Below are 22,155 nucleotides of genomic sequence, written 5' to 3'. Positions count from 1 at the left end.
TGCAAAAATAGTTAGAAGATCGAGGGTAAAATATTCAAAAGTTTCTAAGTGACTTAAGGAGCCTATGTCTCATTTTCAAAAGCAACTTAGGTATTTAGTCCTAATGGAAATAGGCCTTAGACTCAAGTAACTAGACACTTTTGAAAATTTTACCCTTACAAATTATGCCTTATTTTAACATGTCCAATAGTTGTGAAACATTTTCCTGTAGTTGTGAAACATCATATCAAACTTTGCCAGCAAATATCCATGCTAGATTGCAAGCCAGAAAAATGATGCTTTTTTGTTTCTGAAAGTTAGAAGGGTGGAGGAATTTGAAATTAGGTTTAAAATGTGGCTAAATAAAACAATTTACAACCTTAATTATTAATCCAGCCTCTACTATAGATTCGTAAGAGATAACCTGTCATCATTCATGTTATTGTTGCAAATATCACAATTTTTGAACATTATGTTTAAAAAACTAACTTACAAACAGAGGAAATTCAGCAAAGCTTTGTATTTCTTCCACAATTCAATCAGTATGAGAGAACTGCTAAAGGAAATACTACCCCTATACTTAGTTCATATGCCAGGAAGCACTTAGCAATGAGACAACAGTATGAATTATAATAAAAGCATGAACGTACATTTTAGAAAACTATTATTAGTGTATTCCTTGTATTGCAACTCTAGTACAGCACTATCATCCCTTTTCAGTGTTACTGAACCCTTGTTTTCAAACACATTTGATTTGCTAGTGTAACTGTTCATCATTACTCCCAAATATGAAACTGTTCATCATAGAGCATGTCTTCTCTTGTCCAGTGTCGCACTGTTTTATTCTTTACTTGAAGTTCACCTCCAGTTTCATTTATGTACATTTTCAATATATCTTATAACCAAATATACTATAAGCCCTTTAAAAATTACATAAAAAGCAAACTCCAAGTTCCCAATTATTAAGTATAATAACAATATTTCAGAGGTAAAATTATTTTTGACATATGTATATATATATTAGCAAGCAAAGCTGAAAGAAAATCATAAGATTATTATGTATAGGTGAAATTAAGTTAGAAGTGTCTGAAACATCATCATTTTACTGTTTCCTTTCCCCAAGTGTTTTTCTTTAGGGATTTATACGTAATGACCAGCAGGAAATAGTACCAGTGGCTGACTCTAGCCTGTAATCTTTCTTGTATTGTCTGAAACAAAAAGAAAAACAACTCATGAAGAAAACATTCAAACTTTAGGCCACCATACTCCAATCAAATCTGGGTGTGTCATAACCATACAGCTAAGGGTAGCCTAGAATTCCTAATTACCTGTAAGGGGTTAAGAAGCTCAAATAACCTGGTTGGCACCTGACCAAAAGGACCAATGGGGAAAGAAGATACTTTCAAATCTGGGGTGGGGGGAGGCTTTGTTTGTGTGTTTGCTTGGGAAGCAGAGAAGTACCAGGTTAGAAAACTCCTTCTCCTATAAACCATCCTAGAGTGAGTCTCAATATTGCAAAAAGAGTAAGTAAATAAGGCAAGGCGCGTTAGATTACCTTTTGTTTTCAACTTGTGAATTTTCCCTGTGCTAAGAGGGAGGTTTATCCCTGTTTTCTGTAACTTTAAAGTTTTGCCTAGTGGGGAATCCTCCTTGTTTTGAATCTGATTACCCTGTAAAGTTACCTTCCATCCTGGTTTTACAGAGGTGCTTCTTTTACTTTTTTTTCTTCTTTATAATAAAGTTCTGTTTTGTAAGAATCTGGTTTACCTGTTTGGTTGGTATATTATTCTCAAGCCTTCCCAGGAAGGGGGTGTAGGCTTGGGGGGATATTTTGGGGGAATAGGAATTCCAAGTGGTCCTTTCCCTGATTCTTTGTCTAAATCACTTGGTGCTGGCAGCGTACCGTCCAAGGACAAAGGTTTTGTGCCTTGGGGAAGTTTTTAACCTAAGCTGGTAGAAATAAACTTAGGGGGCTTTCATGCGGGTCCCCATATCTGTACCCTAGATTTCAGAGTGGGAGGGAACCCTGAGAGGGTAGACTGACCCTTATGCCTGCAGAGGCTGCCTTTGCAGTCACTGGGGCTGTGTACAGGTACAAGAGGTTCACCCACACCAACCTGATGATAGTACTGAGACCTTATTTTGGATAGCATCTTTCATAAAAATGGTATCTCAAAATGCTTGAAAGTTTGTATAAAATAAGCAGACCAATTTTGAACTGGATTCCTGAAGCAAGTAGAATGCCAGTGATGAAATGAGGATGGGAGGAGAAATGTAGGGGGTTTTTAAAATGCATTTTTTCACTACCAAAAATAATAAAAAATGCACCTATTTAATGCTCTGAGCCATATGCCCATTCATTACACATCTACAAATAACCAATATCCAACAAGTTGAAATGTCTCCCAAACTAGGAAAACTAATGAGGCTTGCGAGATCAACAAATTCAAGCTGTCGCAAACCGTTGGACGACTTACTCTACAATTCAGTTGACATTGTTTAAGACAACTATTACTGCAACCAAACACTTTTTAAATTGTTGAATTTGTTCTAATCTCCAGCATGTTTGCCACTGATACATAGTTTTAACCCACTAAATCTTTGAGGTGTCTCTTATTGAATATAGAACATTAAAACTAAGTAAATTGCATAAATAAAGCATATACTTCTCCCCCTCCCACACACCACTGGTCCATTTTACCTGGTAACTCTATGCTTTTGTCCATGAACACTGAGGACTCTTTCATCCTCTCTCTGACTTGCTCCAGGATTACTTTCCAGACGTGTATCAAAGTAAAACTGACCTTAGAAACACAGAAACAAAAATATTTCAAAATCACATTTATCAGAAAACTTTTAAAAATATATATTTTAGTTCATGTAATCAGAACAACTGGTATGGTTCCAGGGTAAGTAGTTGTCTGCCTGAGAAAATACGAGCTGCTCCATGTAATTCAAGTTGTAGTAGTCCTACAAACAAACAATAAAAGGCATATGATGGAAGTTTTCTGAAAAGTCTAAGGGTATGTCTACACTACGGAATAAGGTCGAATTTATAGAAGTCGGTTTTTTAGAAATCGGTTTTATATTTTCGAGTGTGTGTGTCCCCACAGAAAATGCTCTAAGTGCATTAAGTGCATTAACTCGGCGGAGCGCTTCCACAGTACCGAGGCTAGAGTCGATTTCCGGAGCGTTGCACTGTGGGTAGCTATCCCACAGTTCCCGCAGTCTCCGCTGCCCATTGGAATTCTGGGTTGAGATCCCAATGCCTGATGGGGCTAAAACATTGTCGCGGGTGGTTCTGGGTACATATCGTCAGGCCCCCCGTTCCCTCCCTCCCTCCGTGAAAGCAAGGGCAGACAATCATTTCGCGCCTTTTTTCCTTAGTTACCTGTGCAGACGCCATACCACGGCAAGCATGGAGCCCGCTCAGGTAACCGTCACCCTATGTCTCCTGGGTGCTGGCAGACGCGGTACGGCATTGCTACACAGTAGCAGCAACCCCTTGCCTTGTGGCAGCAGACGGTACAGTACGACTGGTAGCCGTCATCGTCATGTCCGAGGTGCTCCTGGTCACGTCGGCTGGGAGCGCCTGGGCAGACATGGGCGCAGGGACTAAATCTGGAGTGACTTGACCAGGTCATTCTCTTTAGTCCTGCAGTCAGTCCTATTGAACCATCTTATGGTGAGCGGGCAGGCGATACGGACTGCTAGCAGTCGTACTGTACTATCTTCTGCCGAGCAGCCATGAGATGTGGATGGCATGCAGTCCTTCTGCACCGTCTGCTGCCAGACAAAGATGTAAAAGATAGATGGAGTGGATCAAAACAAGAAATAGACCAGATTTGTTTTGTACTCATTTGCTTCCCCCCATCCCCTGTCTAGGGGACTCATTCTTTTAGGTCACACTGCAGTCACTCACAGAGAAGGTGCAGCGAGGTAAATCTAGCCATGTATCAATCAGAGGCCAGGCTAACCTTCTTGTTCCAATAAGAACGATAACTTAGGTGCACCATTTCTTATTGGAACCCTCCGTGAAGTCCTGCCTGAAATACTCCTAGATGTAAAGCCACCCCCTTTGTTGATTTTAGCTCCCTGAAGCCAACCCTGTAAGCCGTGTCCTCAGTCGCCCCTCCCGGCGTCAGAGCAACGGCAAACAATCGGGCATCTGAGAGTGCTGTCCAGAGCAGTCACAATGGAGCACTCTGATGGGGCTAAAACATTGTCGCGGGTGGTTCTGGGTACATATCGTCAGGCCCCCCGTTCCCTCCCTCCCTCCGTGAAAGCAAGGGCAGACAATCATTTCGCGTCTTTTTTCCTGAGTTACCTGTGCAGACGCCATACCACGGCAAGCATGGAGCCCGCTCAGGTAACCGTCACCCTATGTCTCCTGGGTGCTGGCAGACGCGGTACGGCATTGCTACACAGTAGCAGCAACCCCTTGCCTTGTGGCAGCAGACGGTACAGTACGACTGGTAGCCGTCATCGTCATGTCCGAGGTGCTCCTGGTCACGTCGGCTGGGAGCGCCTGGGCAGACATGGGCGCAGGGACTAAATCTGGAGTGACTTGACCAGGTCATTCTCTTTAGTCCTGCAGTCAGTCCTATTGAACCATCTTATGGTGAGCGGGCAGGCGATACGGACTGCTAGCAGTCGTACTGTACTATCTTCTGCCGAGCAGCCATGAGATGTGGATGGCATGCAGTCCTTCTGCACCGTCTGCTGCCAGACAAAGATGTAAAAGATAGATGGAGTGGATCAAAACAAGAAATAGACCAGATTTGTTTTGTACTCATTTGCTTCCCCCCATCCCCTGTCTAGGGGACTCATTCTTTTAGGTCACACTGCAGTCACTCACAGAGAAGGTGCAGCGAGGTAAATCTAGCCATGTATCAATCAGAGGCCAGGCTAACCTTCTTGTTCCAATAAGAACGATAACTTAGGTGCACCATTTCTTATTGGAACCCTCCGTGAAGTCCTGCCTGAAATACTCCTAGATGTAAAGCCACCCCCTTTGTTGATTTTAGCTCCCTGAAGCCAACCCTGTAAGCCGTGTCCTCAGTCGCCCCTCCCGGCGTCAGAGCAACGGCAAACAATCGGGCATCTGAGAGTGCTGTCCAGAGCAGTCACAATGGAGCACTCTGATGGGGCTAAAACATTGTCGCGGGTGGTTCTGGGTACGTATCGTCAGGCCCCCGTTCCCTCCCTCCCTCCGTGAAAGCAAGGGCAGACAATCATTTCGCGTCTTTTTTCCTGAGTTACCTGTGCAGACGCCATACCACGGCAAGCATGGAGCCCGCTCAGGTAACCGTCACCCTATGTCTCCTGGGTGCTGGCAGACGCGGTACGGCTTTGCTGCACAGTAGCAGCAACCCATTGCCTTCTGGCAGCAGACAGTGCAATACGATTGGTAGTCGTCCTCGTCGTGTCCGAGGTGCTCCTGGCCACGTCGGCTGGGAGCGCCTGGGCAGACATGGGCGCAGGGACTAAATTTGGAGTGACTTCACCAGGTCATTCTCTTTAGTCCTGCAGTCAGTCCTATTGAACCATCTTATGGTGAGCGGGCAGGCGATACGGACTGCTAGCAGTCGTACTGTACCATCTTCTGCCAGGCAGGCAAGAGATGAGGATTGCTAGTAGTCGTATTGTACCATCTTCTGCCAGGCAGGCAAGAGATGAGGATGGCTAGCAGTCGTACTGTACCATCTTCTGCCGAGCAGCCATGAGATGTGGATGGCATGCAGTCCTTCTGCACCGTCTGCTGCCAGCCAAAGATGTAAAAGATAGATGGAGTGGGTCAAAACAAGAAATAGACCAGATTTGTTTTGTACTCATTTGCCTCCTCCCCTGTCTAGGGGACTCATTCCTCTAGGTCACACTGCAGTCACTCACAGAGAAGGTGCAGCGAGGTAAATCTAGCCATGTATCAATCAGAGGCCAGGCTAACCTCCTTGTTCCAATAAGAACGATAACTTAGGTGCACCATTTCTTATTGGAACCCTCCGTGAAGTCCTGCCTGAAATACACCTTGATGTAAAGACACCCCCTTTGTTGATTTTAGCTCCCTGAAGCCAACCCTGTAAGCTGTGTCGTCAGTCGCCCCTCCCTCCGTCAGAGCAATGGCAGACAATCGTTCCGCGCCTTTTTTCTGTGCGGACGCCATACCAAGGCAAGCATGGAGGCTGCTCAGCTCACTTTGGCAATTAGGAGCACATTAAACACCACACGCATTATCCAGCAGTATATGCAGCACCAGAACCTGGCAAAGCGATACCGGGCGAGGAGGCGACGTCAGCGCGGTCACGTGAGTGATCAGGACATGGACACAGATTTCTCTGAAAGCATGGGCCCTGCCAATGCATGCATCATGGTGCTAATGGGGCAGGTTCATGCTGTGGAATGCCGATTCTGGGCTCAGGAAACAAGCACAGACTGGTGGGACCGCATAGTGTTGCAGGTCTGGGACGATTCCCAGTGGCTGCGAAACTTTCGCATGCGTAAGGGCACTTTCATGGAACTTTGTGACTTGCTTTCCCCTGCCCTGAGGCGCATGAATACCAAGATGAGAGCAGCCCTCACAGTTGAGAAGCGAGTGGCGATAGCCCTGTGGAAGCCTGCAACGCCAGACAGCTACCGGTCAGTTGGGAATCAATTTGGAGTGGGCAAATCTACTGTGGGGGCTGCTGTGATGCAAGTAGCCCACGCAATCAAAGATCTGCTGATATCAAGGGTAGTGACCCTGGGAAATGTGCAGGTCATAGTGGATGGCTTTGCTGCAATGGGATTCCCTAACTGTGGTGGGGCTATAGACGGAACCCATATCCCTATCTTGGCACCGGAGCACCAAGCCGGGGAGTACATAAACCGCAAGGGGTACTTTTCGATAGTGCTGCAAGCTCTGGTGGATCACAAGGGACGTTTCACCAACATCAACGTGGGATGGCCGGGAAAGGTGCATGATGCTCGCATCTTCAGGAACTCTGGTCTGTTTCAAAAGCTTCAGGAAGGGACTTTATTCCCAGACCAGAAAATAACTGTTGGGGATGTTGAAATGCCTATATGTATCCTTGGGGACCCAGCCTACCCCTTAATGCCATGGCTCATGAAGCCGTACACAGGCAGCCTGGACAGTAGTCAGGAGCTGTTCAACTACAGACTGAGCAAGTGCAGAATGGTGGTAGAAAAAGGCGCGCTGGCGCAGTTTACTGACTCGCTTAGACCTCTGCGAAACCAATATTCCCACTGTTATTACTGCTTGCTGTGTGCTCCACAATATCTGTGAGAGTAAGGGGGAGACGTTTATGGCGGGGTGGGAGGTTGAGGCAAATCGCCTGGCTTCTGGTTACGCGCAGCCAGACACCAGGGCGGTTAGAAGAGCACAGGAGGGCGCGGTACGCATCAGAGAAGCTTTGAAAACCAGTTTCATGACTGGCCAGGCTACGGTGTGAAAGTTCTGTTTGTTTCTCCTTGATGAAACCCCCCGCCCCTTGGTTCACTCTACTTCCCTGTAAGCTAACCACCCGCCCCTCCTCCCTTCAATCACCGCTTGCAGAGGCAATAAAGTCATTGTTGCTTCACATTCATGCATTCTTTATTCATTCATCACACAAATGGGGGATGACTACCAAGGTAGCCCAGGAGGGGTGGTGGAGGAGGGAAGGAAAATGCCACACAGCACTTTAAGCACAGCACTTTAAAAGTTTACAACTTTAAAATTTATTGAATGACAGCCTTCTTTTTTTGGGGCAATCCTCTGTGGTGGAGTGGCTGGTTGGCCGGAGGCCCCCCCACCGCGTTCTTGGGCGTCTGGGTGTGGAGGCTATGGAACTTGGGGAGGAGGGCGGTTGGTTACAGAGGGGCTGCAGTGGCAGTCTGTGCTCAAGCTGCCTTTGCTGCAGCTCAACCATACACTGGAGCATACTGGTTTGGTCCTGCAGCAGCCTCAGCATTGAATCCTGCCTCCTCTCATCACGCTGCCGCCACATTTGAGCTTCAGCCCTGTCTTCAGCCCGCCACTTACTCTCTTCAGCCCGTCACCTCTCCTCCCGGTCATTTTGTGCTTTCCTGCACTCTGACATTATTTGCCTCCACGCATTCGTCTGTGCTCTGTCAGTGTGGGAGGACAGCATGAGCTCGGAGAACATTTCATCGCGAGTGCGTTTTTTTTTCTTTCTAAGCTTCACTAGCCTCTGGGAAGGAGAAGATCCTGTGATCATTGAAACACATGCAGCTGGTGGAGAAAAAAAAAGGGACAGCGGTATTTAAAAAGACACATTTTATAAAACAGTGGCTACACTCTTTCAGGGTAAACCTTGCTGTTAACATTACATACATAGCACATGTGCTTTCGTTACAAGGTCGCATTTTGCCTCCTCCCACCGCGTGGCTACCCCCTCAACCTTCCCCCCTCCCTGTGGCTAACAGCGGGGAACATTTCAGTTTAGCCACAGGCAAACAGCCCAGCAGGAATGGGCTCCTCTGAGTGTCCCCTGAAGAAAAGCACTCTATTTCAACCAGGTGACCATGAATTATATCTCACTCTCCTGAGGATAACACAGAGAGATAAAGAACGGATGTTGTTTGAATGCCAGCAAACATACACTGCAATGCTTTGTTCTACAGTGATTCCCGAGTATGTGTTACTGGCCTGGAGTGGTAAAGTGTCCTACCATGAAGGACGCAATAAGGCTGCCCTCCCCAGAAACCTTTTGCAAAGGCTTTAGGACTACATCTAGGAGAACCGCAAATGCCAGGGCAAAGTAATCCTTTCACATGCTTGCTTTTAAACCATGTATAGTATTTTAAAAGGTACACTCACCAGAGGTCCCTTCTCCACGTGCTGGGTCCAGGAGGCAGCCTTGGGTGGGTTCGGGGGGTACTGGCTCCAGGTCTAGGGTGAGAAACAGTTCCTGGCTGTCGGGAAAACCGGTTTCTCCGCTTGCTTGCTGTGAGCTATCTACAACCTCCTCCTCATCATCATCTTCTTCGTCCCCAAAACCTGCTTCCGTATTGCCTCCATCTCCATTGAAGGAGTCAAACAACACGGCTGGGGTAGTGGTGGCTGAACCCCCTAAAATGGCATGCAGCTCATCATAAAAGCGGCATGTTTGGGGCTCTGACCCAGAGCGGCTGTTCGCCTCTCTGGTTTTCTGGTAGGCTTGCCTCAGCTCCTTCAGTTTCACGCGGCACTGCTTCGGGTCCCTGTTATGGCCTCTGTCCTTCATGCCCTGGGAGATTTTCACAAAGGTTTTGGCATTTCGAAAACTGGAATGGAGTTCTGATAGCACGGATTCCTCTCCCCAAACAGCGATCAGATCCCGTACCTCCCGTTCGGTCCATGCTGGAGCTCTTTTGCGATTCTGGGACTCCATCATGGTCACCTGTGCTGATGAGCTCTGCATGGTCACCTGCAGCTTGCCACGCTGGCCAAACAGGAAATGAGATTCAAAAGTTCGCGGTTCTTTTCCTGTCTACCTGGCCAGTGCATCTGAGTTGAGAGTGCTGTCCAGAGCGGTCAGAATGGAGCACTCTGGGATAGCTCCCGGAGGCCAATACCATTGAATTGTGTCCACAGAACCCCAAATTCGAGCCGGCAACGTCGATTTAAGCGCTAATCCACTTGTCAGGGGTGGAGTAAGGAAATCGATTTTAAGAGCCCTTTAAGTCGAAATAAAGGGCTTCATTGTGTGGACGGGTGCAGGTTTACATCGATTTAACGCTGCTAAATTCGACCTAAAGTCCTAGTGTAGACCAGGGCTAAGGCAGCTCCCTTGTTTCAGAAGTCATTCTCTTTGATCCTACATACTTATCTAGGATTCCTATGATCCCAGGACGAAATGCTGCAAACAGATTCACACATAAACCCTTACGCTCACACTGTATCCCATTGACTCCTCTTTATACATTTATTCGTCTCTAGCTTTGGGATATACCACATCTTCCTGTCTGAAAAAGATTTTTGGACAATATATTTTAAGGAAAGGGTTTTTTTTCCTCCTTTTGAATTACACCAGGCTGAGATGTTTGCATGTTTTCTGTGGTGGAGAAGGGGAAAACACATGATGTACTCCTAATTTCATTTTGTGACTTTTATAATCAAGAGCCCGGAGATGCAATTTATTCGTTATTTTATATCAAAAGTACTTGCTGTACTTTTCTCACTGTAGATTCAGGAGATAGGCTTTTGCTGTTCAGAAAGTCTGGCTTTTCTGAAGTTGGCCACAAAAGTGTTATGTAAGCCCATCCCTGAATGTACCATTTCTTAAAGGAAATATAGCACTATAGCGTGGTCTGAGGACAACACTGTTCCAGAAGGCTCCAGAACATCATGGAGCTGAGTCTGGATTGCTTTGTTACATAAGTATGATATTGGGTGATTAAATTAGATTACTGGACCAAATCTAGAGCTCCTTCCTCAGGTAAACTCCCCTTGACTTCAGCTAACTCATGTTAATTATTCATTGATTTTAATGAGACTTGCCAAAGCACAAACCTAGTAAGATCTGAGTAAGGAGCTCAAGAGTTTGCTCAAGGAAATCAAAGTTAAGGACTCAGACATATCTAACTGATAGACAAATTTCTGGATGGAATTGATAATTAATCAGAAAATGTGTAAGTACATGTAAAAGTATAAATACATTTTCCACTTGCCTGTGGAAAAGTTTGCTTTTCACCATCTGAATATCTACCAGATAAATATACATTTTTGAACACCAGACATCTGGGCACAAGGACTCTAATAACCCCTTATGGGTGCTACCCAAGCACTGAAAGAAGGCTGGAGCACTATATAAACTATTTAGAGATGGCAGATCACTTGTGATGTCTCTTGGCTCCACCTGTACTTAAACCACCAATTAAAAATATAGTATTAGACTGTGTAGTAACTCCGGTGCAAAGTGTCAGATTTTCTAATGCTAAGAGCTAAAGTATTTTGCATTTGTGCTCAGCAATGAGAAACATTAACACCTGGTAAAGAAGAACACCATTCTGATGCAGTAGGATTTCACATTTCAGCACTGCTGAATTATTTGTACATGCCATTATTATTATTTGTAGGCTATTTATAGGTTTTTCTGTGGTGCTCATCACGCTGCAGAAAAGGACCTAGGGGTTACAGTGGACGAGAAGCTGGATATAAGTCAACAGTGTGCCCTTGTTGCCAAGAAGGCCAATGGCATTTTGGGATGTATAAGTAGGGGCACTGCCAGCAGATCGAGGGACGTGATCGTTTCCCTCTATTCGACACTGGTGAGGCCTCATCTGGAGTACTGTGTCCAGTTTTGGGCCCCACACTACAAGAAGGATGTGGAAAAAATTGGAAAGAGTCCAGCGGAGGGCAACAAAAATGATTAGGGGACTGGAACACATGACTTATGAGGAGAGGCTGAGGGAACTGGGATTGTTTAGTCTACGGAAGAGAAGAATGAGGGTGGATTTGATAGCTGCTTTCAACTACCTGAAAGGGGGTTCCAAAGAGGATGGATCTAGACTGTTCTCAGTGGTACCAGATGACAGAACAAGGAGTAATGGTCTCAAGTTGCAGTGGGGAGATTTAGGTTGGATATTAGGAAAAACTTTTTCACTAGGAGGGTGGTGAAACACTGGAATGCGTTACCTAGGGAGGTGGTGGAATCTCCTTCCTTAGAAGTTTTTAAGGTCAGGCTTGACAAAGCCCTGGCTGGGATGATTTAATTGGGGATTGGTCCTGCTTTGAGCAGGGGGTTGGACTAGATGACCTCCTGAGGTCCCTTCCAACCCTGATATTCTATGATTCTATGATTCTAACTGAGCACCTCCTCTAGATCACTGTGACATAGAGATGTATTATTATCCCCATTTTACTAGTCGGGGACTATAGCACAAAAGTCTAAATATTTTCTGTGGGAAATCAATAAAATTATTCCTGGAATAAAGTACAGATCAACATCAGTAAGAACAGCAGAATTTAGCCCAGAGAAATGTAATGACTTGACCAGATCTGTGGCTGAATTGGCAACAGAACTCAGATCTCCTGAGTTCCATTTCAGTAATTTAACTGCAACACCATCCTTCCTTTCCTAGGCCATACTACACTACTTGGATGATACATACCAAGAAGTCCGCTGGCTTTGTCAGAAAAATGGTCAGTGTCCATGAAATATAATCCAAGGAAACGATTTGGAGACTTTACAAAAGCAATTTTTATTGTGACGTTGTCAGATGCTGACATTGTAAGGCTTCTTTCCTTTTCAACTGCAATCTTCAGCCTAGGAAAAAAAGCAATCCTGTTTTTCCTCAGAAAAATGTTAAGATTGTGCTATAGCACTTGAGTATTTGGTGGTGGTATTATTATTTGCTTTGCTGTTGTGCCTAGGAGGCCTAGTCATGGACCAGGACCTGATTTATTGTATATATGCTGCTGCCCTTTGTAATCAGGTTTCTTTATGCACTAAACTTGAACTGAGGTCACAATTTCTATACAGCAAAATGTACAGTAATTTGCCTCCTCCCCCACATGCCCTAAAATACACATCAGCTAATATAGTTTACAGAAAAAATTTTAAATTAGCAGGATTTTTTGCTAGTGAAAATGCCTTTTTGCCTAGGGCAAAATACTGCTTGGAGAAGAGGGAAAAGAATGTGCCTTTTCATGATTTTAATAATGGAAAAAAGTACAACATACAAAATATTGTAATTAGCACTAATGATGGATGAAAATTTAGAGGTTCAGATACTTGTCAAAACTCTCTTGGGTATTTTACAAGAATAGTCTCCCATACGATATTCAGGACCTGATTTTCTTGTTGTAGTTTATTACTTCTGATTCTTACCCTACATGGATTTGGAAAATATAGATGTCCATCATTATTATTATTTTCTTTTTAAAAAGCCACATGAACTCAAGAAGCTTATATCAGATCTTAAGAGAGGTGAGCCTGAATCAAACAGCCATAATCTGAAGACACACAAAGTTGAGCGGATTTAAATCCAGATTTTCACTTATAGCTGGCCCCTTGCTATAATGATCCAAACGAAACTCCTAAATCCCAATACCTCTAAGGGTTATAAAAATTCAGATCATGGTCTAAATATTGAGAAACCAAGCACTTCATTAAAGGGTCCATCCTCTGTGTGTGACATAAATCCAGCACACTTGCTGGCCTTGTCTAGACTACAAGGAAATTTTGAGCAGCTCACTTTGCAACTTTTGTTCTTGTCCACAACTGGTCTTTGAAGTGTATATTAGTTAACCAAAGGAACCAAGAGAATTGGATATCTAGAGTCTCCTTTTGAATTCATATCTTTTGTGTGTTGGTAAGGTATTCTAACTAAATCAGTTAGCCAATCCAATAATAAAATTTAAAACACACTTCTCAAACAGCAGAAATGTAATAAAATTACAGATACTTATACAAAACTATCTGCGCCATTCACTCATACTGTCAGAGGCCCAAACATTAGTTACTGTTAAATTTTAAGAATAAGAAAATCTCAGCTTTTTTGAAAACAACTTATTTATGAAAATGCAATAGACTTTAATAACTGTACTTTTATATGTGATCTCTGATTGGGTGAAGCACACAGTAGATTTGGTATCAACCAATAAGACTGTAATAATACAATAAACACAGAGTGAAAGCAACTGGTTGACTTTGCTGCACCAAAATCCATTAGATGAAAAAATAAAATTGACAGCAATCTTTCAGCAAATTAGGAACAAAGGCTTTTCAAATAAAACGTTGTTGGATCAAAGTCTCTTTCTGGGAAAATGAATGTTTTGACTCCTAAGTAGGAGCAGGCAGAAACTATTTATTACCCTATTAAAATGTTTCATTCTATTGACATGAGGCTGGGTTTTAAAAACCCAATCTCTCCCTTTCTCACCTGCAATGTGTAGGTACAAATAATTTCAGGCCTCAGTTAGTTTAGTTAATTGCCTAACTACCAGATATCTGGACACAGTCAGGTAGATATCTAAGATACATAACTTGGGTCTGAGGTTATTGGATTCCAGAAAATCGTGAATGTACAAATGAGTTAGGTGAAAATCAGACTCACTCTCTCAAATAAAGGAAAACACATGATGACATTTCTTACCTTTGTATTGTAGAAGAGGCAGACTTTGCCCATGGGAGTTTGGTGGTATGACCACCATAGCTCAGCATAATGCCTTCCTTTGATACATGGAGTTGCACATGAGGATCCAGGTAGGTAATTTCAAACAGCACAAAGTGATTTCTATTTCTCCCAAGCTTACCAGTCACAGAGATTCCTGAAAGTGCCGTTAATGTAGACTAGTCAAGGGACACAATATTAATAATAAGTAAAAAAACCAAAACAAAACAAAAAAGCTATTGTTACAGCTCTTTTGTGTGTTGTATTTAAGGGGCCAAAATTCAGCTCCTGAGCTGCATCCTGCTCCAATTTCCTATCTACATTTGCAGAATTTACTCTCCAGAAGCCCTCTATGGCCATAGTCGTGGAAAAGTCATTTGGGGCCAATGGTAATGGCCAGCATATATGCCCCCTGACCTGGGTGCTCAATGTCTTGCACAGATTACTCTTGACCTTAGCAGCAACAGGCTGTCTGGTCACTGGTGGCTTGAGGGAGCCATAGCCCAAGTGAGCACAAGCCCACATTCATTCGACTGATGGATTGTTAATGTGTGTGCATGTCTGCACTAGAAACATTAGATCCTGAATCTGTTAAGATATGCTGGTGTATAGTAAAGATTAGGGACATGCCGAAGTCCCAGAATTTGTATTCATAATCAGAAGCCTCAGCGGGTTGGCCGGAAGAGGAGCCTCCAAAGACACTAATCAAACCTACCCTTCTGGTGAAAATGTTTTGTTCATAAATGCCTGACCAGCAATAGTTACCTGTTTATATTATATGTAAGATTTGGTAATCTCACCTTTGTCAGGATCTGATATTAGGTTTATGGAAGTTTGCGGCTGTCCATCAGTATTTAAACAAATGACATCATTTTGTCTGGGCAGTTGCAAGAGGAAATGTGGATATTCGTTGACTAAAAACACGGAGAGAGAGAGAGAGAGAGAGAGCTCTTAATGTTAATAAAAAAAAATCCTAATGGTGCTGATATTGCAAGTGTTAGTAGTATTGAGTCAATTGGTTGTACAAAGAATGCCCTTCTAGAATGTGGGCAATGGAATTCTAGTTAGGAGTGAGAAAATAATGGGTTGTGTAAATGAGTAGTTTTCTATCGTACTGAGGAGCTGGTATTGTAGAGGGGTAGAATATTTATTTTGTATTTTTCATTTACTACATATGTGCATAATTAAACTTTAGGCAAAGTCCAAAGAATTACAAACACTTTATTGTAAAAATCAATATGCAACTAAATGTATAAGTTGGCTACATAGGGTTGCAAAGTGTCTAACTGCACAAACCCAAACACCTTGCCCCACCCCTGGCCCACTCCTTCCCTGAGGCCACGCCCTGCCCCTTCTCCAAAGCCCTGCCCCCACTCATTTCATCCCCCCTCCCTCTGTCACTCGCTCTCCCCAACCCTCACTCACTTTCACCAAGCTGGGGCAGGAGTTGGGGTGTGGGAGGGGGTGTGGGCTCTGGGCTGGGATATGGGGCCGAGGGGTTTGGATTGTGGAAGGGGGCTCTCGGATGAGCCTGTGGCAGGGGTGCAAGAGGGAGTACAGGCAGTGATGAGCTGCCAAAATCTTAACAACCAGTTCCTGATAAAAAGTTCTGATTTAAGGGATGTGCCACAGTGTGTATTTTTTGTACCAATAGGGTTACCATACGTCCGTATTTTCCCGGGAGGAATTTTTAAAATTTAAACATTCCTCCCAGACAGTGATTTAAGAACCAAAAAGCCTGACCTGTCCGGGAAAATATGGATGTATGTTAACCCTACCTAAAGTTCTTTTTTAAAAAGATGGGCCTGAACTAGAAATGAGCTCCATTTCACATGTGTGGGTCCCCGCCACTCCCTGGGGGTGCGCTAGGGTGACCAGATGTCCCGATTTTATAGGGACAGTCCCAATTTTGGGGTCTTTTTCTTATATAGGCTCCTATTACCCCCCACCCCCTGTCCTGATTTTTCACACTTGCTGTCTGGTCACCCTAGGATGTGCACATGTGTGGGTCCCAGCTGCTCCCTGCCCCCCTCATTGAAGCAGGTATGCAGGGTTACTGCCTTGGGACCAGTGGACGTGGGGCCAGCTGCAGACAGGGACGTGGGACAGGGCTAGCTGGAGGCAGGGGGTGCAGGGTTGGCTGCAGGCAGGGCAGGGGGTGTGGAGCTGGCTGGAGACAGGAGGGTGTGGGGTATGACTGGAGGCAGGGCAGGGGGGTTCGGGGCTGGCTGGAGACGGCAGGGGGTGCATGCGGCAGGGGTTGGCTGGATACAGGGCAGGGGGTGCGGCAGGGGCTGGCTGCGGGCAGAGTGGTGGGTGCGGGGCTGGTGTGGACAGGGCAGGGGGTGTGGGGCTGGCTGCAGGCAGGGCAGGGGGTGTGTGTGGCAGGGGCTGACTGCGGGCAGGGGGTATGCGGCTGGCTGGAGACAGGGCAGGGGGTGCGTGTGGCAGGGGTTGGCTGGATACAGGGCAGGGGGTGCGACAGGGGCTGGCTGCAGGCAGGGCAGGGGGTGCGGGGCTGGTGTGGAGAGGGCAAGGGGTGCGGCAGGGGCGGGCTGTGGGCAGAGGGTGCGGGGGTGGCTGGAGACAGGGGCTGGCTGCAGGCAGGAGGTGCGGGGGCGGATGGAGACAGGGGCTGGTGCGGGCAGGGCAGGGGGTGGCTGGAGACGGGCTGGCTGCAGGCAGGGCAAGAGGTGCGGCAGGGGCTGGCTGCGGACAGGGCAGGGGGTGCGGCAGGGGCTGGCTGCGGACAGGGCAGGGGGTGCGGCAGGGGCTGGCTGCGGGCAGGGCAGGGGGTGCGGCAGGGGCTGGCTGTGGGCAGGGCAGGGGGTGGCTGGAGGCAGGGGGTGCGGGGGTGGCTGGAGGCAGGGCAGGGGCTGGCTGCGGGCAGGGTGGTGGGTGCTCATGGGGAGAGCGGCTCGGAGCAGCCCGAGCAGCAGGACGCAGCCCAGGCCCAGCAGAGCAGCCGGGGACCCACCAGGCAGCAGCGGGAGCCCCAGGGCCAGGGGTCGGGGAGCAGCAGCAGCACCAGGGCTCGTGCCCAGGGCCAGGCGGCGGCCCACATGGCTCCCACAGCGCAGCGCCCCCAGCGGCCGGAGGAGGAATTACATCACTTCTCGGCCAGAGCCCATCAAAGCCTCAGCGCCCCCAGCAGGGAAGCAGGTTAACAACTGGTTCTAAAACTGCTTCAAAATTTAACAACCAGTTTGTGCGAACCAGTGCAAACCGGCTCCAGCTCACCACTGAGTACAGGCTCCAGGAGGGAGTTTGGGTGTGGGAGAGGGCTCTGGGCTGAGCTGGCTCCTGATGTACAGCAGCAAAAGTAAGACCAGAATCAGGCTACATATCATCATGCATATGCACAAACGATAGATTTAGCATTGTACATACAACCTTAACTTTGACATTTCCTGATTTTTGGGGGCTTATACATAACACTCTTTATCAACTCCTATGAGAGCTTGTTTCATTCCATGTGTGCCTTAGTAGATGGGTCTACTGAGGGGAAGGGAAATAAGTATTCTTCATTTCAGAAAAGACAAAGGACCTGGCTCTTCTTTTCACTTAAGTCAATGGCAAAACTTCTGTGACTGCAGGGGAAACAGCATCAAGCTTCAAAATGGTAAGCAGACACACTAAGTTTCAAGAATATTTAGTACAAACGGTGAAGAATAAAAAAGAAACATAAAATGATAAATTATTATCTGGTTTGAGCAGGGAGCTAAGAGTCAGGACTTCTTTGTCTCAGTTTAAACTATATGTAAAAAGGGAATAATACTACCTAACTCCATCCCAGGGATGTAGTGAAGATTAATTTACTTACTGTTTGTAAAGATCTTTAACATCTTCATGAGAAAAATGTATTATATTATTTATGCTGAATAAAAGCAAAATCAGCTTGTTTCCCTGATACAATCAAGGTGCCTATTCAATAGGTGCATTTCTCAGTGTTTTCGCCTGATGGAGTTTTGCTGATGTGCTAATTGTAGTGAACAACATGTAGCTTGTTTTCTCAACATTTAGAGTTTTAAAGCAATATTATGACATATATTACTTACTAAGAAGCTGTGGTGTTTGAACGGTCCTGAAAACTAAAATGTTTAAAATTTAGATAAACATTTCAATAAAAGATTTTTTTCATTTGAAATATTTAATAAGGGACAATATTGTACCAGAGAATTTTAAGCAGAACTCTCCACTGATTTCAAGTGAGTTCTGTTTAAAAATAAATGCCACAATGTGGCCCAAGGAAAAGCAACATATCACATTAGACTTTTGATGTTCAGGGCCAAAACCCTGTTAGAAAGGGCTTAGAAAAGCTGTATTTGTGCTAGTTCCATTTAGTGCTGGTGAATGGTCCTGGATTAACAGACCTGGAAATTTAAGTTCTCTATCCACAAAAGAGAAGGAACATGGACAGCAGCACAGCAATCTACCCCACTAAAGTGTATCTCTCAACCTGACCTGGACAGACCACTGTTTAGAGATGAGAAGGTAGTGCAGTGTTCATGCACGTTCCATTCTTTTAGTCTATACTGGGACCAAGACCAATATTTTCAGTTATTGCCAATTGTTATGGTGGGTTTTTTGTGATTTGGATTCCTCCTCACTAGGAACTAGACTGGGTAACCAGCAAATAAGTACACATAAAAACAGAACAGTTACCAGATGGTGGTAATTTTTGGTCACTGCCAAGTTGGGATAGATTAGTTCAATGACTAGAAATAAGAGATCGCCCACTGTTTTATCAATTCAGAGTCATCCACACACCCCCAAAATTCACAGTTTAAATTAATTCTTATAACTTACTGTCCGGTGATTGTTCTGTCATGTCTAACAGTATAGCTCTTTGACCTAATATATTGAAAGAAGAGACCAAAATTTAGAATATTTTTTTAAAATTGGAATTAGTATTATTAAGCAAATAGCTTTTCAATTTTCTGTTTATGGCATATTGCCCACATTTCCCTCCCTCTCCATCCTGTAGTTGTGGGTCTGACCTATATTATAGAGAGGATTTCTCAGGAAGAAGAAATGTATACTTTCCCCACTCCAGCCCATGGGGCAGCACTGGGTCTGCACCATGGCTGCAGCTGCAGCTCTTGCTCTTGCTCCCTCCCCACATGGGGAAATGGCTAGTGGATTCACTGACCATCCATGCAGCCCCTTTACAGTGGCCTTGAACCATGACCCCACTCCATGCACAGCAAAACTGCACCAGATCCCCTGAGCTGTGGATCTGAGGACAAAATATGCCACTAAGAAAAGTTAGAAATTATCACTGAAAAACAAATAACCAGGTCCACTATGATTCAAGATCATGAACTGTAATTGTGTCCTCAAATAATCATCTATAAAACATGTCAGTGCAAAGTCATTGGGAAAGGATGATGTTGTGTGGGAATCCTGCTCCACATGTCTCTAGGGTAAAGAAGCAAAGTAACAACAAAACAAAGTAACTTACCAGTTTTCGGTACTCTTTGACTGTAATCTAAAACATGAGGATTTAAGAACAAGATTCAGTGACCACCCAATGCAAAATATTATGAATGAAGCAGTTTCTATGAGAAAAATCTCTCCCACCCTTGCGTGTGTACATACTTTCATTGTAAAGTACCCTTTCCTCCAAACGTTCAGATGGCCCCCTGAATGCACTTCTGGCTTTTGGGTCCTGATCTTACAAAGCCTCCTGCATAGATCTGAATTCCCTGCACCCTCATAGGCCACAGTGAAAGTTGAGGGCATTCAGCCCCTTGCAGGATGCAGAACAATGATGCAATTTCTGGTTGTATGGAGCTAAATGCACTCTAGTTCCCACTCGTTTTCTGTATCAATGTCTTTTTCTGGCTCGAATTGCTGTGGCTGTGGGGTCACTCAGTTACTTCAGTGCCTCTGTGATTTAGAGCTACTTGAATGTCTTGCTGCTTACATAGTAGTAATTTCAGTTCTTGATTTTTAAATTACATTAAAAATGATGAACTTGAAGCTGTAAGTTCACTTACCCCTGGCTAGAGAAACACCAAAATATCCATCACTTCTTTCTGGAGAGGAAAAAATTCTGCATTCTTTCTCATCAGTTTTAGAACCAGAACTCAAGGTGGGTGTGGGATTTTTTTTTATTCCCAAATGAAAATCCTTGTGCATTATACAAGAGCAGGGTTAAGGCTGCTGTGGGAATTTAACTCTATATTTCTTAACGTATGTGATTAAACCCTAAAAGAAATCTTGCATTAATATAATTTTTGTATATAGCTTACATTTATTTTCTTTGGACAGCTAGGTGACTTGAGGAGCTAGGGCTGATCCAAAGAAATAGCAGTGTTCCATATTTCAGTCATTGATAACACATTTTGGTCCCAAGTGTAACCCACTCGCAGGTTGGAAGGTTGAGAAGTTTGGTTTTGGTAACAATTCCATGGTTAAAGGTGCACTGCAATTATACACACAGTATATCGGTCTGTCTTTCTTATTTATTTTTTAGCTGGCTTGTGTGGATGCACCATTGCCCTCCGTTTTCTGGGATCACTACTACTTAACTTGTGCTGTAGGCCCTGTATAGCCATCACTTACATGAGAATCTCCAACAGGGAACCTGTGCTTTTGGGGCTGGAAGATCTGAATTCTGTCTCAGCTGCCATGAGTTCTGAATGACTCTGGCATGCAGCAGAGTGACAACAGTAAAGTCCTAAGTGTACATGGATTTACTTCTGATCCAAATATTCTCATTTTACTGTTTAAATAGTTTTCAGAATGAAGGAGTTGCCATCCCAAATTAGTTCAGTAGACCATGTAGTCCAATATCTATTCTCCAATTGTGATCAGTACCAGGTGCTTTAGAGGACGGCATGAAAGCTCCAGAGTAGATAACTATGCACCAACATATATATGCATGGGGGAAGTTTTTCCTAACTCCAGACACCTAATGTCTATATGTCCCTTATGTATTTTTATCCTATCACATGTAGCTACTAGAGTTCTCCTTATCCATATAATGTCTAATTCTTTTAAATTTTTTTTTCAAAACTCTGGGTTTCAATTATACCTTGTGGCAACAATGCATAATTGATATGCCATGTACTGTCTTTTCAAGTTCCATGTACAACCAAATCCAGAGCTGTGGATGAGTCCTATGTATTTCCCCAGTTACATCTGTCAAAAATAGGTATCCAGAGTGATGTTATATCTCACTTTGTAGACAAGTCTGGTATTCATATAGCAGATGAAATCTATTCCCTGTGTGGGCTAAACTATGTCTAAAACCTTGAATTGTGTTTATTACTGGTGTTTATTTTCTTCATCTTACTAGTAAGGCTTTATTGATTTTATTTTCAGAGGTTTTAAATTTTAGTAATTTTTAAAAGTAGGAAAATTACTTTAAAATACTATTTTGTCCTAAAAATATATGCCTGTAGATCATATTCTATTAGTAAATTAGTATCAAATAAACATCCACAATCATCATCATAAACATGAGACTGAAATGTGCTTTAAGCCTGATGTTGATTTAAAACTTTATATGATTATTTTAAACAAACAGATAATTAAGAGATGAGCATACTGGTGAGAATAATAATAGAATAAGGGTCCAGGCCTCCATCTGTCAGTAACTGGAGAAAGAGAATACCATGTCTGAATTACATTTCAAGCTAGCTTCATGCTTCTTATTGGTATCATTTTAAAAATGAGATATTTTTTCTTACTACTGTTGCTCTCTTCTTCTCCTCCTCCCGGAAAATACACTACATTTTTTACTGACATCTGCTGAGGTCTCATGTGTCTCTATTTGCACTTGTCACTGCAAAATATAGGGCTGATTATGTGCCCACTCATCCCTAGTTAAGTGCAGAAAAGTTGAGGAAATGAAGGGAAGCCTCATCTCTTAGAAGTGGAGAAAGCACTATTAAATAACACTGTAGGAAACCACTCTGCAGTGAAACTAAATGGGTGACACTCTGTATCTCAGGGGAATACCCTGCATCGCCATGTTCATCCTTATAATATGATTGTGTGGTAACCAATGCAAAGTTTATCATCATGTCAGGTGTCTTTGGAGGCTCATGAAGTACTGAGCATTGTTAT

The 22,155-nt window shown here is 44.3% G+C and overlaps 1 protein-coding gene across 1 annotated transcript in view; it reads right to left on the bottom strand.

Annotated features, from left to right (window-relative positions):
- Positions 1-484: 484 nt before the first annotated feature.
- LOC125639801 (inter-alpha-trypsin inhibitor heavy chain H4-like) overlaps positions 485-22,155 on the bottom strand; it is a 50,379-nt gene continuing 28,708 nt past the window's right edge. Inside the window, exons 16-23 of the mRNA XM_075130753.1 lie at positions 19,541-19,567; positions 18,886-18,930; positions 18,135-18,167; positions 14,877-14,990; positions 14,059-14,233; positions 12,073-12,227; positions 2,681-2,783; positions 485-1,187 (exon numbers count right to left, since the gene is read on the bottom strand). Of these exons, the coding sequence (XP_074986854.1) occupies positions 1,112-1,187; positions 2,681-2,783; positions 12,073-12,227; positions 14,059-14,233; positions 14,877-14,990; positions 18,135-18,167; positions 18,886-18,930; positions 19,541-19,567 (728 nt within the window). The 3' untranslated portion in view covers positions 485-1,111. The remainder of the gene's footprint in view (positions 1,188-2,680; positions 2,784-12,072; positions 12,228-14,058; positions 14,234-14,876; positions 14,991-18,134; positions 18,168-18,885; positions 18,931-19,540; positions 19,568-22,155) is intronic.

Source organism: Caretta caretta, chromosome 7 (assembly GCF_965140235.1).
Source record: "Caretta caretta isolate rCarCar2 chromosome 7, rCarCar1.hap1, whole genome shotgun sequence".
Lineage (NCBI taxonomy): Eukaryota > Metazoa > Chordata > Testudines > Cheloniidae > Caretta > Caretta caretta.
Note: the sequence above shows the minus strand (reverse complement) of the source record. Positions and strands in the feature narration are given on the sequence as shown.